Raw genomic sequence first — 15,235 nt, 5'->3', positions numbered from 1 at the left:
TATAGAAATTTTCACCCCAAAGGGCAAGTTTTATTATAGATAATGGTAGAGATAAAAATTATTTATTCTAGGAACCAGAACTATTTGTTGGGACTTGTTTAAATGAACCAATCACATACCCTACTGAATATTGTTAGTTCTCACAGGCATTACCGATAAAAAAGGGGGAGGGGGGAGCAGAGCTTCTTGATGCTCTTTCCCTTTAACCAACATTAACTTTTCTATACATAATGAAACAAATATAAAGGATTTAAATTTCAGAGAGGTGAACTTAGGCTGCATGTGTATGTATATATGTGTGTGTGTGTGTGTGTGTGTGTGTGTGTGTGTGTGTGTGTGTAAATACACACACATTCTTCTCAGGCATAGAGAACTTCTCCAGCCACATTCCATTCCCACCTCCCTTACTTCAACCTCTTTCAATACTAATGTTAGCACTCAGACGTTTTCCATCTACTCTATCATACATAGGTCACCAAATTTGTTCTTGAGTTCACCTAAAAGGAAAAAAAAAGCAGCCACCCATTTCACTTCAAAAGCACATTCAACAAAAGGGAATCCTAACTATGAGTGGATGTTTAATTCCTTCCTGATGGGAATATGGTAACCATTAATTAAATTATAAACAAAGCTACCATTAGAAAGGTCTTTCTTGGTCCTATCCAATGGTCGCTGCTGTTAGATAGTTTTGTTTCTGAGAACAATTTTATCATAAGCAATTCATACTTAAAAACAGACACAATCTTTCCTATTCATTTTTTGAGGCATACCCTCCCCATGACCCTCCATTTTCATCAACAATTACCATGGCTAGCTGGTTTTAATATTCAGGTTCTGTTTGTGTAGAACATATCTCTGTCTTTCAATGGTAGCTAAAGAGGACAAAGAAAAACTCTGATATTTAATGGAAATAAAGAGAATAAAAGAACCAACCAGCTTTGCTGATGCAGAATTTGATTGAGGCTAAGTGCTAGCTGAGCCAAGAAAGTATATTTGGTAGTTTTATGATCATGAATCCCACAAAATTTAAATTCTATTAAAAAGATCATATAATTAGAAATGTTAGAACCATTTCTATAATTTTCTATAATTATTAATTTAGCTATTGTGGAGTTCCTATAAATTAGCCAATAATCATTTATTCTTTTAAACATTTTAACCTCATTGTAAATTTTCCAACCCTTTCATCTGTTTTCTATATCAAAAAATCAAAGAAATTAGAGTGATGGAAAAGACATGCTGGTCTTGGATCTGAAACTGATTTTGGTAGGCTTTGGAGTTGACATAATCTTGGCCCAGCACTGCACATTTGGGAAAGCTGCCTCAAATTTCCCTCCGTTTTGAACTTTTTTTTTCTTTTCTTACCACTTTCATCTAGCAAGAAATCATCCTGGTAACGGAACTTCTCTGGTCCACATGCAATAAAAATGTCATCGTCACCAAAAAAATCCTGAAGGCACATCACCTACAAGAAAAAAGCATGGCACTCAGCATGGGATCACTCATAATAATAATTATAACAATAAATCCCTGCAAGTCTACATCTGCATAAAACCTTTCCACTTTTAATGAAATCAACAGGGATTCCTCTGCAGAGAAATTTCAAAAGAGTGTTTAAACCATCTGTTACGAGTAAGGAACATGTTATGTTTCAGTTCTGCAGGAAGAGGTGAATAAGGGCTATAGAACCGGTAACTGTCACATTTATTACTTGATGTATCAATAGGCTATGAGGTAAGAGCCCTTTGTTTTCATAATGGAGTAGATGCAGCAACATGTGGGGAATGAGTTTCCTTTCACTCTTTTAAATGTAATACTCCTTGATAGCAGTAAAAAGTCAGCATATGGTTTCAGCAACAAATTTTTTTGGGGTGGTTTATTCAATAGTATCCATATGATAATAAGATCACTATAGATGACTCCTGAAGTATTAGATCGCCTACCTTATGGAATGGAACTCTTCTAGGGGAAAAACACCTTCATAAGAGGAATAGCTTGAGCAGATCTTGTTACTAGCATCATGATTTTTTAACAGAAAAATAAATTTGATATTTTGACCACAGATATCATATAACCACCAAATTTTAAAAGGAAAAATACATGTATCATTTTTTTCTTTAACATTTTAAAAAGAATCCTTGGATATTTAGCTTATTTTAAGTTAAGGCATTTGAAAAAGTAGAAGTTCTTACTTAAATCTTTCAGGTTCACTCAGTTACTATATTTCCCCAGAAGTTCTTAGAATCACACTTAGTTGAGGATTACACATCAAAGATAAAATTAATTCCAAACATTCAAAGATCCAAAAAATTATAGATGGATAATTCTTGTAGGGGAAATAGTTACAATAAAACAAAAAAATTCAATTCAAAGTAGGGGCTTCATCATTTTTCTCTTTGTATTGCCATCCTCTAGCATAATGCCTAGCACACAACAAATATTTGGAGTCAGACGGCAAAGGTTCAAAAGCCCTTTATAATCTGTTACCTTTAAGTCACTTTGACCCTGTGGATCTCAGTTGTATTTTTTTACTTACTTTGTAAAATGAGAGTCCTGGGATAGAATATCTCTTAAGGTGTCTCAGAGGCAACTAAGGCACAGTGGATAAGACTGCTGGTCTTGGAATCAAGGGGACTCATTTTCTTGAGTTCACATTAGACTTCAGACACAATTAGCTATGTGACCCTGAGCAAATAAATCACTTAACCTTGTTTGCCTCAGTTTCCTCATCTGTTAAATAAACTGGAAAAGGAAATGGCAAAACATTTCAGTACTTGCCAAGAAAAATTTCAAATGGGATCATGAAGAGTTGGACACAACTGAAACAATTCCACAACAATAAGAAAACTCCACGTTCCAAGATCTAAAGGGTCAAAGAAAATATATTACTGTTTGTATGTATAATAATTAGATTCTCTACAAAATATGAGTACTACTTTATAAGATATTGGTACTGTTGCTGGTTCTTTCTTCCTAAGTTATCTAAAGGTCATTTTTTGACATGTTTTCAATGAATGCCTTCAATTATCAGGTTTAAGATTATAGGATCATTAACCTGGTAGCTGGAAGAGTCTCAGAGGCCCTCTGATTCAACCCTTTCATTTTACAGATGAAGGGAATTGAGGTTCAGAGAGTTTAAGAGACTTGTCCAAAGTCACAGGACAGTGAAGTTTTAGAGGCAGGATTTCAACTTCAATTCTCTGACTCCAATGTTCTTTTCATTGTATTATATAAGGTCATTTCCCTCTATGTTTAGGCAGTAAAATACACATTTGTGGAGAGTTTAATTTTCAACTTGTGGTCATCAGTCCATTCAGCTATAGCATTTTGTGCCTTTTGTTACTTCTGTCCCACTTTGTTCCCTTATTGGGGGCACTTACTTGATGGCGATGTGGGGATAGTACCAGAAACTTAATTGAGAGTAGTATGAAGTGAGGTCTCCACAAAGGAATAACATTAAAGGGTATGTGCAATATTTTAAGATTTATTATAATATCTTAATCATTTATAAACAATTAAATCATACATATTGATTCCATTCAGGTACATTCCCATAGTTACTTATGTGAATATGGTTCATTTATGCAACAAGAAGTGTCATTTTCTATAAAGGACAAGTCTTTTAGCATAACCACTGGATGAATCCAGAGCTGAAAAATCTGAGGATACTGAATAGTTCAATTCCCTCATTTTACAAATAATGAAACATTCCACATTTTAAAATTTTTAAAAAATCAAATCCTAACTAGACTAGAGTCAATTCTTTTTATTTTATACTAATGAAAAATGACTAAAAATTGATTTTAAGACAAATTTCTAGGGAAGCTTCAATCACCTTTTCTCCATCTTCACAGAAAAGAAAAATAGAACAGAGAAATTAAATTATTGAAAGAAAAAACAAAAATCAAATGCAAGGAAAAACTTCTGGACATAAATGGTTTTTAAAAACAAGACCATATTATATTGCAGATGGAGTCTACTTGAAATTTAAGAATAGCCCTGAATAGTTTGGCTGGTTTATATTTATGCCTAGTTTGTTTTTCTTTAGTGAAAAAGGAATCTTTTTTTCCTGGACTTTTGGACCAAATAAAATGAGCATTTCCATATACAAAAAAATAAAAGCAAGGAGGGCTGTGCATGATTATGATAATATCTATTACATTCAATTTGCTTTTTTCTTTTAAGTAAACAATAAATTCAACTTGAAACTTTCAAAGCTGTCCTGTTTGTTTGTATTTCCTTCTGCCTTCCGTTTTCTTTTAATGTATTTTTAAAAAAAACTTCAGTGACCTCCTTCCTTTTCTTCTTTCCTTCCTTCTTTCATTCTTTCATTCTTTCTTCCTTTCTTTTTTCTTTCCTTTTTTTGGGCAAACATATTATTACCCCTTTTCCCTTCCTAACTTCCCCTTCACTAATTAAGAGAAAGACAACCAAAACCCTTGAAACATATACACAGTCAAGTAAAATAAAACCACACATTTTAAATAGTTGAAAATGTGTGACTCAGTCTGCACCTTGAATCTACCACCTCTGTCAGGTGGCATCACTGATCCTCTAGAATAAGAGTGAACAAAATTCTTAATTTTTTCTTTAAAATATCATCTATTCACCTCATTCTGCATCAGTTTGTACATTTTTCCCTAGGTTTTTCTGAAACCATCCCAATAGTTATTTTTTAAGCACACTAATACAAGTTATCTCAAAAGCTTTAGGGTAGTTTATAGCTTTGATAGTTTCAATAAGTTAAAAACATATTGACTTTTGAGACACCCAGTTTTTTTTATTACATTAATATATTACAGCTTTTTCATTGATTTCCCAATTCATAGAAACCCCCTTCCTTTGGTTTCCAGTTTTTTTGCTATTTATAACAATAATAGTTGCCACAAATATTAATGTATTCATTTGCATACATTTTTCTCTCTCTTTCATCAGCTTTGTTTCTGAAAGGAGTCAGAAAGGTGGAAAAGATGTATTTTATTACCTCAAAAATCATATGATCATGAAAGCATATTGTATGGTACAGTAGAAGAATACTTGACTCAGAGGTAGAAAAGGTCTGGGTTCAAATTCTGACACTGACATCAGATATGTGATTATGAGTGAGCAAAGTCTGTTTTTCATAGTAATATGGTGATGAGAGTAATTCTAGTATATTCCCCAAAAAGGGTCACTGTGAAGATCATTATGAAATGACATGATCAAAGCCTTTTGTAAATTTTCAAACACTTATTTGGTCATGTTCAATGCTTTTGTGATCCCATTTCATGTTTTCTTGGTAAAAATACTAGAATGGTTTACCAATTCCATCTTCTATACACATACACACTCACACATGCACAAACACACACACACACACACACATATATATAAGCTATTATAAAAGGAAATGGAGTTGTTCATGAAGAATGCTGAGATCTATTTTATAAACATGTAGACTATCATTTCCCAGAGAAATGATCTGTGACAATGTTATTTGAGATTCAAAAAACCCCCACATCTCTCAGATTTTAACAAAATGAACTTGTTGATTTGTGAACCTACTAGAACCACCCCTTGGCCTTTGCTTCTTTCTTACCTTCCTTCATCCCTTTTAGCCCCTTCACAGTTTGCTAGTTTTACAAGAGAGGATGGACAGAGGAAGAAAGAACCAAAAGATTCACATGTGCCAAATTGCTAATTTGTTAGGGGATGACAAGTACCCTAACAATTTGCTCTAGAAAAACACTTGTTCAAGAAAAAGTTTGAAAAACAAGGCTAAGACTAGGTTCTAGAATTATCTGTGTATTGCATTCATTAGTTCTTCCCTGTATTCCATTTACTGTAATAATTCATTGGCTTATAAAGCTTCTTCAAATCAAATGGCACAACATATGTAAAGTGTCTTGTTGACAATGCAGGTTAAGAACTTTTCTTAAGCCATTGTTTGGCTATCTAAGGAATACCAGGGTATGACTATGTCACTATCAGAACCTTATTTTAATGAGTTCTGTTTCAGCATTCAATTTAGTTGAGACTATTTCTGTACCTTAATTGCTTAGTTGCTCTGCTGATGTGAATGACTCCAATTCTGTTTAAGGGAGAAATCCTATACAGCAGATGCTGTCCATTGGACAGTCAATCTAAGAAGCTGTCCTTTAGGTAAGGTTATTATGTATGCTACCTTTGAATACCTATATCATGTCTAGTGCTGATTAACTCTGACATTTTTCCAAAATGCTGCATTGGCAAATTATTATTTTTAAAATAAAATGTGCTATTTGGTAAAGAATACTTCTGGGCCATTAGTGATTCTGTGGAATGATAGGGTACCTGACCTATCATTTTAATGAAATGTCAGCTTCATAGGTGTCAGGTGCAAGAAGCCCTTAGAGGCATTGGGGCTGGTGGGGAGAGAAGAGCAAATATGTCAAGGTTTGAGCAGAAGGGGGCCTCTCCAATGTGCAGAGGAAAGATTTTAATTTGGATAAGCTGGCCAGACCTCTCAGTTTTTGACAACTTGTATGAGTGCAGGATGGGCATCTTGTCCTGTTTTTGGAGGTAAGGGAGTCTAGAAGTTTTGGTAGAGTTTATGATGTCTGAGATAGTGAAAAATGAAGAAAATTGATGGAGATGGATAATTTTTGAACAAAATAGGACATGGAGGGCTGGATAGATCTGAGCTCTCCTCTGCACATCAGTCTGATTTAACACAAATATTGCTCTGTAAAAACTGAAAGGGTTGCTTGGAGCCCAAGTGTCTGGAGTTGATAGAGAAAGGAAAAAGTAGAAATCCTCATATCTAGGCACAGGAAAAGTTTGTGTATTTGTAGGGAGTGGAGGGGGACCGGCAAAATACAAGAGGCTAGCCTTGAGAAATCAAGTCCTCATCATCTTGTCACCAATCATACTTTTCTGAATTGGATGAAACAGCTGGGACTTTAAATGTAGCCCCAAGATGTCTCTGAACGCTTTAAAGTTCTAAACTCAAACTTGCAAGGAAAATAGACTGCCTTAGGGGGAAAGGTCCCTCCAAATTATTCCCACTTGTCAACTTTTCTCAAGGGGCTTCCGCACCTCCTTACCCACCCACAACACAGAGCACATTGTTCTGTGTTGTTAATATATTTATAATAGCTATTTGTGTTGCTTTGGTTCCCTATTAGACTATTATCTGTGTCTTTTCTCAGCTATATATCTCTTCTAAAACCCTACCATAGAGTGGGCACTTAATAAGCATTTTTTATTGTATTATTGTGTTTTATTGTATTGTACCACTCGGGAAGTTCAGGAATTACAGCTATGTGGTCAAATTCAGTTATTCATCCTTCTTGATCTCCCCAGGGCTATAGACATTGTGACCTGCCAGGTGATAATATTTACTGAGCATTTGCAATGTGCAATATATTCTGCTAGATGCTTTGGTGATAGAAAAATAAGCTGTAGTCTTTGAGGGTTCAGCATCCAAAAGTATATTAAGGACAAAGAGGCTTCCCAGCTCTGCTCACCTCTCACTTTTATTGTCCAAAGTCTGCGTAGTTTTTCCTATTTAGCAATTCTTTTCATATCCCCACCCCTATTCTTCCATCTCCTTCTTATCTACATTCTCTCTTATCCAGATTGGTATCTCCTTCTCAGTTCCAGGATTCCTTTGTCTTCCTTCCTAGGCAGTTAGTTCATCTGATAAATACTTTTTACAGAATGGTCTAATGGCAAAAGTAGTTGCATAGTGTCCTCTCTCAAGTTCCGGGTCAGACCTATGCACTATAGGCAGGATCTTTTAGAAACAACAATTATTCTTTAGTATGTTGTATTGAATTCTATAACTCGAAGCTAAGAAGGGCTAGATGAGGCAAACCTAATCCCTTCCTAGCATGTCTCTGATTTCTATTAGCATGAAAAAATTGAATACCTACAACCATACAAAATACAAGTCTGTCCAAACAGTAGTCACATTTGCTATGAAGCCTCTAAAAGTCTGACCAGATAGTAGATAGGATTGAAAACTCTCATCAGATATACTACTGAAAGGGCAAGGAATATCACAATGAGAAGATGGAGGAAAGAGGGGAGAATCTTAGACATATATGGTGGACACAGCAAAAAAAGTCGAGTCATGGAGTCAAGTAGAAAAGGAGGTCATTATGCCCTAGAGAGAGGCAGGCTGCAGGCCAAACCATAAGGAGCATGTGGTAAGCCAAGTAAAGGTGCAAAAACTGCTAGGGTCTGCCAGTGAGAGATAGAAGCTGTAGAGGGAGGCTCCTGGGGGTGGAGTGATGCCTGGGAGCTAACATTGGTGGGTGGCTGAGAGCAAGTGGGAGTAATGACGATCTCTAAATCCTGACTCATAAGGTAGACATCTGGGCTCCACGAAGGAGTGTCCTAGGCAGCTCGGCTAGAGATTTTACCCTGTTTCCCTAGTCACAGACATGAATCGGGAAGGGGGAAGCTTCCTTCCGGGGCTAGGCTGGGAAGAATTAAAAGTGGGTGCTGAGATTGTTTCCATTGTTTTATGTTTCTATTTATGTTCCCATTAAATGCTTTTACTGATTCTGTACAGTCATTTGACTTTGCTTTCTGTTAGCGAGGAAAGAATTGAATATGTAGACCTGAGTTGACTTCAGAAGTTCCTACTCTTGCCACCCTAAACTTCTTTACTCTGTGTGTGTGTGTGTGTGTGTGTGTGTGTGTGTGTGTGTGTGTGTGTAGGGGGGTATTCATAGCTATAAAAAACCGTTGTTCATAATCTGTTTTCAAGTACTAATTGATTTTGCTGATTTTTTCTTTTTCCTTTTCCTTTTAAAAAAATTCTCTGTTCTATGAAACAGCTCTCAGTGGAAAGAGGAGAAAGTATTTAGAGGAAAACCTTAGTAATATAAGAACAAAAGAGTCTCAAAAAATTTTTAAATGCAAAAAAATGTTCCTAATGTCTGATTACGTGGGGTGAGTTGACTGTTTTCCTTTTGTTTTGTTTCTGGGGGAAGAGGACCAAATTACTTAGGGACAGAGTAAGACAAGACTGGTGATTTACAGGAGAATTCCCCCATATATATGAACTCTAGTTCATGAGGAGTTAGTTCTGTTTGGAATAGGGGAGAGAAGCAAATTAATAAAAATGTAGAGCTAAGCATATTTAAAGTTAGCAAGAAATCTACCTGCAATCCTTTAAAAGGATGTATAAAATGCACATTTCAAAAATGTCTATAAAAAAGTGCTTCTTGTCCCTTAAAAAGTTGATCTACTTTAGAGATTTTATTCTTGTGTTGTTGAAATGCTCATTCCTTTGATCTTAGAGATACTTAGGGAGATATTCAAGCTCTCCTTCTTTTCCAACCATCCTTCTTGGTTTCCTTGCATAATTTTTTTTCTCATTCCTTTGTGTGACATTGGCCAAAGCTGATTTCCTTGCCCTGACTAGATCTCCTGGATTCTTATTTCTATAAATAATATAAATTTCATCATTTTTAGTTTCCGCAAAGTCTAGCATTATACTTCCTCTTTCTTTCATTTACTCTCTTTTTTATGTTCACAATTGGTACCTTTGTTCAGGTCCTTATCATCTCATGGTTCACTGGTATAAACCCCCCTATTTTTGCTTTCTAATTTCCCTGTCCAATATTGATTTGCCAATTAATATTTCTTGCAACAACATTTTCAATTTAACCATTCTCACATTCAGTAAATTCCAATGGCTTCTCCTTTTTCTACAGAATCAAATTCAAGTTCATCCTTAGGCATTCCAGGCAATTTACACTCTCACTATTCTCTCAACTATAATGCTTTTCTTTAATTCAAACTCTTTTTTTTCAAATCCTCTCCTCCCAGCAGATTAACTTAATAATTACAACTCAAAAATCTATACTCCTTGGTATGTGCCCCTCCCACCTCTAATACACACACCCTAATTTATTGCAAAAAAAAAAATTCTATATAGTCTGATCTTTTCTATTATTCTAGGCCCAACTCAAATCTTCCCACCTCAATAAAGGACTTCTGTAACCATTTTTCTTGGTGAACTCAATTCCCTTTGATTTAATTATCATCTCTCTGCTGATGATTCTCAAATCTACCTTTCCTGCCCCAAACTCTTACTGACCTGCAGTCTCTCATCTCCAATTGCCTTAGACACTTTGAACCAGATATTCAGTAGACATCGTAAATCCAATGTGACCAAAATAGAATTCATTATATTTTCCTCTAAAGCCTCTACCTCTCCTACCTTCACTATTACCATAGAGGGCCACACCACCATCCTAATCTCAGTCCTGTAACCTTGTATTTTCTTACTACCTCTTGCCTCTCACATTCAAGGTGTTACTAAGGTCTGTCAATTTTGCCTTTATAACATCTCTTGAATATTTCACCTTCTTTCTCTGATGCTGCCACCATTCTGGTGCAGGCTTTCCATTATGCTGTAGTCAGCCTGCCCCCAATATTTTGCCTCTCCAATCCATTTTCCATTTGGCCGCTAATGTGAGCTTTTTCCTAAAGTGCAGGTCCTATTGTGTCATTCCTTACTCAATAAACTCCAGTAGTTTTCTCTTGCTTCCAGGAACAAATACAAAATATTCTGTTGGTATTCAAAACTCTTTGTAACCTAGCCCCCTCCTACTTTGCCAGTCTTCTTAACCCTTACTGTCCAACATGTTCTCTTTGGTCCAGTGACACTGGCTTCCTGGCAGTTTCATGACCAAGACATTCCATCTCTTGATCTTTTTCTCTGGCTATCCTCCATTCCTGGCGCATTCTTCTCCATCTGGACTACTGACCTCCTTGGCTTCTTCCTTTTTTTTTTTTGAAAGGCAAATGGGGCTAAGTGGCTTGCCCAAGGCCACACAACTAGGTAATTATTAAATGTCTGAGGTCAGATTTGAACCCAGGGCCTCCCGACTCCAGGGCCGGTGCTCTATCCATTGCACCCCCTAGCCACCCCCCTCCTTGGCTTCTTTTAAAGTCCTATCTAAAATATCAACATCTCCCAGAAATCTTCCCTAAGTTTTGCAAGTACAAAATACTCTTCTATGTGTAACAGTGTCCCCCCACCCCCAATAATAATGTTTCCAAGGGATCAGTTTGCGTAGCTTACATATCTTTGAATTTCTCTACATGCTTAGGTTTAGCATAGTGCTCTATATCCAGCAGACCTATAATACTCATTGACTGATTAATGTTTGGACAAAAGCATGCAGACAGTGGGGGGAAGCCATGGTAAAGAACTGGAATCAAAGGAATTACAGCTTTAGACATTACCTTAAGTTAAACAAAGTGATTATTTGAAAAGTCACCAGGTAATATATCATGCTTCAAATGGCTGACTTTTCTGGTAGATCTGAAGTGACCAGAGCCCTATCGCTTTACAGTTTCAATCAACCTTCTAATCAATAGGCAGGAAGTGTTCTTTATTTCTTTTTCTTTTTCATGAAACCAGTTAACATCAATAAACGTGAATGTTTTCATATACAAAATACAGGAAAAAAAGGAATTTTTATGAGACTGTAAATCTGTTATCTACATCTTATTTTTTAAGTATTCATGGAACTTAAAATAATACCAACACTGCCATGTTTGTCTATGAAGGTTTCTTGAACTGCTTTCTGTCTTCTGTGTATTATGTTAATACTCCATAGTTCATTGACTTTTTTCTTTTCTTCCTTTTTTTTTTTTAAAAGCATCATCATTACCTACCCACTCCACTAACAACTATTACTGGTTATTATAAGTATACTCAATTTAAAAAATCATACTGAAAATGCATACTGCATTATTTACCTCTAGTCCATCATCTCTCTGCAAGAAGATAGAAAACATGCTTCATCATCCATCATGACTGATCACTGCCATGATCAGAATTCCTTAAATTTTTCAAAATTGCTTTCCTTTATATTAATGTAGTTAGTGTCTAACTTGTTCTTGTGGTCCTGCTTATATTCACTCTGAAATTAACTGAATTTGTACCTTTTGTCATTTCTTATGTTACAATTATACTTCAATACCCTTATATGATATTGATTCAGTCATCAACCAATTGATGCATAATCAGTTTGTTTCCAGATCTTTGCTTCAGCAACAACATCAACAGCAAATTTATTTTAAATGTTTTTGGACCTATGGTCCTTTCCCTTTATCCCTGACCTCTTTGGGGGGATGCACCTAGGAATGGTATTACTGAGTCAAAAGATCTGTACAGGTGAACATACTTCCAAACTGCTTTCCAAAATGTTTAAATAAAAAGTATTCTATATCAAAAATAAAATAAAAATCAAACTCTAAAAATGATTAGCCCACTAGTTTTAAAAAACATATTACTTATTATTTAAGAATTGCTTTTATATTCATAGAATTATATCAAGATAATAGTGTATCTTCTGGTGCTTTGGAAGTAGAAAAACATTTCTTTTGACACAACTGTCATTGAATTCTACCTAATTTCTAGCTGTTCACAAATGTAGTGCATACTTAATCTTCTGTATTAGATAAATAAAAAAATTAACCATACAATGTACCTCTTTGGTAGCAACAACAAAATTCAGTTTTAAAAGAGTGGGATACAAAGTCATTTGCTTTGATGATACCACTTTTCATTCTCACTACTTGTTTGTGACCCAAATTTCTCATCAAAATGAAGGAGTTGCACTCTAAGGCCTCTGAGGTCCCTTCTACTGCTAGAGCTAAGAGCCCATGAGTCTATAAATTCTATGACCCTTCCAGCCTAATCACAATGGTATTTGACACTATTGGAAATAAGAGATCAGTTTTCATTCACAATTCTCCTTGAGATTTGAGGAGAAGAATCTCAAGAAATCTGAAGCTACTGCGTATATTTGGCTCCGAGATACTTTAAAGTAAAGCAACATTACCAAATTCATTTCTCTAATTTCTTTTTTTTAAAAAAAATCAAAATGGAGTTGTTAAATTGATTGGAAGTGCATGGTCCTTGTGATAGTAATATCCTGTTTTATTAAGTGGTGACCCATTTCTGTGTCAGAAGAACCTGAAAATGACTTAACAGTTTTCATCAGTATTCTTTAGTTCCTCTAAGGTTGTCTGATTGGCAAACAGGGTGCTATAATGCAAATGGAACTGGGAAATCAAAAAATATTACTGAGGAAGTTTCAAGTTAACAACTTTATTTTTAGTGTTCTTTTTCTCATGACATTAATAGCTTTCAGTGGCTTCCAACTACCTACAGGCTTAAAATATCATCTTAGCCCAGCCTTAAAAGCCTTCACAAACAGGCTCTCACTTACCTTTCTTGCTTTATTTACCAGAAACTTTATCTTCCTTCAAGAGTTTGGGATTACTTCCTGGTTCTCCTAATTTCATTAAAAAAGCTTTTTCTTTTCCCCAGTTTTCCTTGTATTACACTAATTCATATGCCTATTGTAATATTCCAATAGAATGTAAGTTTCTTGAGGGCAGAGACCTTCATTTTTACCTTTAGTTCCCTGGTATATATCATAGTAACATAGAGGAGAAGTTTAATAAATATTTGTTGAAATGAACTGAATTTTAAGTGTTTGTTCTTTTCAGAGGATCACGGGATTATAGATTGAGAGAAGGAAGTAGGCTAATCTGATTTCCTTATTTTATAAATGAAGAAGCTGAAGCCTAGAGTGAACGAGTAACTAACTAGCTGGAGATTACAAGGATATGGCAGCTCAGCTAGAATTTGAATCCATCTCCTCTAATAAAAACGCAGTACTTCCACTGAAGCAGGCTCCTCCTTGCACCCAGCTCACTTCATTTTATTATTTTTCAATCCTTTCTAAACCCTTAGATAATTACATAAAATTTTTAAAAAATCCATTCATTGTATTACATAGAGTATTGCCAGATTTAAAGATGAAAGGGTCCTTGGAGTTCATCAGTCTAATACCTCCACTTAATAGATGAGGAAACTGATTATTACTTTGTTGGATTCCTGCAAATAATTTTTTGACTAAGATAACACATGAAACAATGAAAAAAACAAAGCAAAGCAAAAATCCTTTACTGTCCCCTTCTGTTTCTGCTGTGACTATAAAAGTAATATTAATATATCAAAGTAATATAAAAGTAATATGTCCAAGTTTTTAGGTTATCTATAATCATATTTAGTCGTGAGTATTTTTATTTTTAGGTTTTTGCAAGGCAAACGGGGTTAAGTGGCTTGACACACAGCTAGGTAATTATTAAGTGTCTGAGGCTGGACTTGAACTCAGGTACTCCTGACTCCAGGGCCGGCACTCTATCCACTGTGCCACCTAGTCGCCCCATTGTGCCACCTAGCCACCCCTTGTGAATACTTTCAATGCAAGATTCTTGTCCAGTAATCAATGGACTTATAGAAATAAATTCTGAAAGTTTTTGTGTTCTTTCTACACTGAAACTAAAAAACAGAAAGACATTACAGTTTAAATGCAAGGGTGGTTTACAGATTATCCTAGGAGAGACAAATAATATTTGGAGGAGATGGCTTATGTGTCTAAAGGAAAGAAATGACATTTCATTGGATATGAGTTGGGCCCAGATTTGAACATGTGGAATATGGGAAACTTTGGAGAAATTGCAAAGTTCTTTTGATGATCATAAGCTTCTACTTGAAACTGCTTTAAGACCAACACACTTTTAATGTTGTACAGATTCAAGTCATGGAACTCTATATAATCACTGAACAATCAAAATTGAAAGTAATCCAAAGGTCAAAGGAAAGTTGCATGGTGGGCATAAACAGGCTGTAACCCATTATAAACAAAGGATTACAAAGAGGGAACATTGTAAAGAATGGCATCAAAGAAATGTATGAAAGAAAAAGAAAATGAACTGATCATATGGCGAGAGTGAGAGAAATGGAGGGGACAGACCACATATTTCAACAGTATTCTCCATATGTCTTGATGTGGAAGTGAAATGAACCTAAAGCACACTGGCTAGACGTTCTGTGATGAGCTTTTGGCAAGACATGAGACCCATTGGATGGCCAGACTTGTGATCTGAATCATTGGAAGGAATATTCATATTTTTTTTTTTTAGGTTTTTGCAAGGCAATTGGGTTAAGTGGCTTGCCCAAGGCCACACAGCTAGGCAATTATTAAGTGTCTGAGACCGGATTTGAACCCAGGTACTCCTGACTCCAGGGCTGGTGCTCTATCTACTACGCTACCTAGCTGCCCCTAGGAATATTCATATTAATAAAATCACATGTTCATTTGAATATTTAATGTTATAAAATAGGTTAAATGGCACAATGGATAAAGAACTGGTTTCCAAGATGGGA

General features: G+C 35.5%; 1 protein-coding gene across 3 annotated transcripts in view; it reads right to left on the bottom strand.

Annotated features, from left to right (window-relative positions):
- The window catches only part of DCLK1 (doublecortin like kinase 1), a 398,985-nt gene that overhangs the window by 198,100 nt on the left and 185,650 nt on the right, over positions 1 to 15,235 (bottom strand). For all 3 annotated transcript variants that reach the window (XM_074216029.1, XM_074216030.1, XM_074216031.1), the window contains exon 4: positions 1,366 to 1,465. In XM_074216029.1, coding sequence (XP_074072130.1) covers positions 1,366 to 1,465 — 100 coding nt within the window. The remainder of the gene's footprint in view (positions 1 to 1,365; positions 1,466 to 15,235) is intronic.

This window comes from Macrotis lagotis, chromosome 1 (genome assembly GCF_037893015.1).
Source record: "Macrotis lagotis isolate mMagLag1 chromosome 1, bilby.v1.9.chrom.fasta, whole genome shotgun sequence".
NCBI classification, from domain to species: domain Eukaryota; kingdom Metazoa; phylum Chordata; class Mammalia; order Peramelemorphia; family Peramelidae; genus Macrotis; species Macrotis lagotis.
This window is presented reverse-complemented; position numbering and strand designations above follow the sequence as displayed.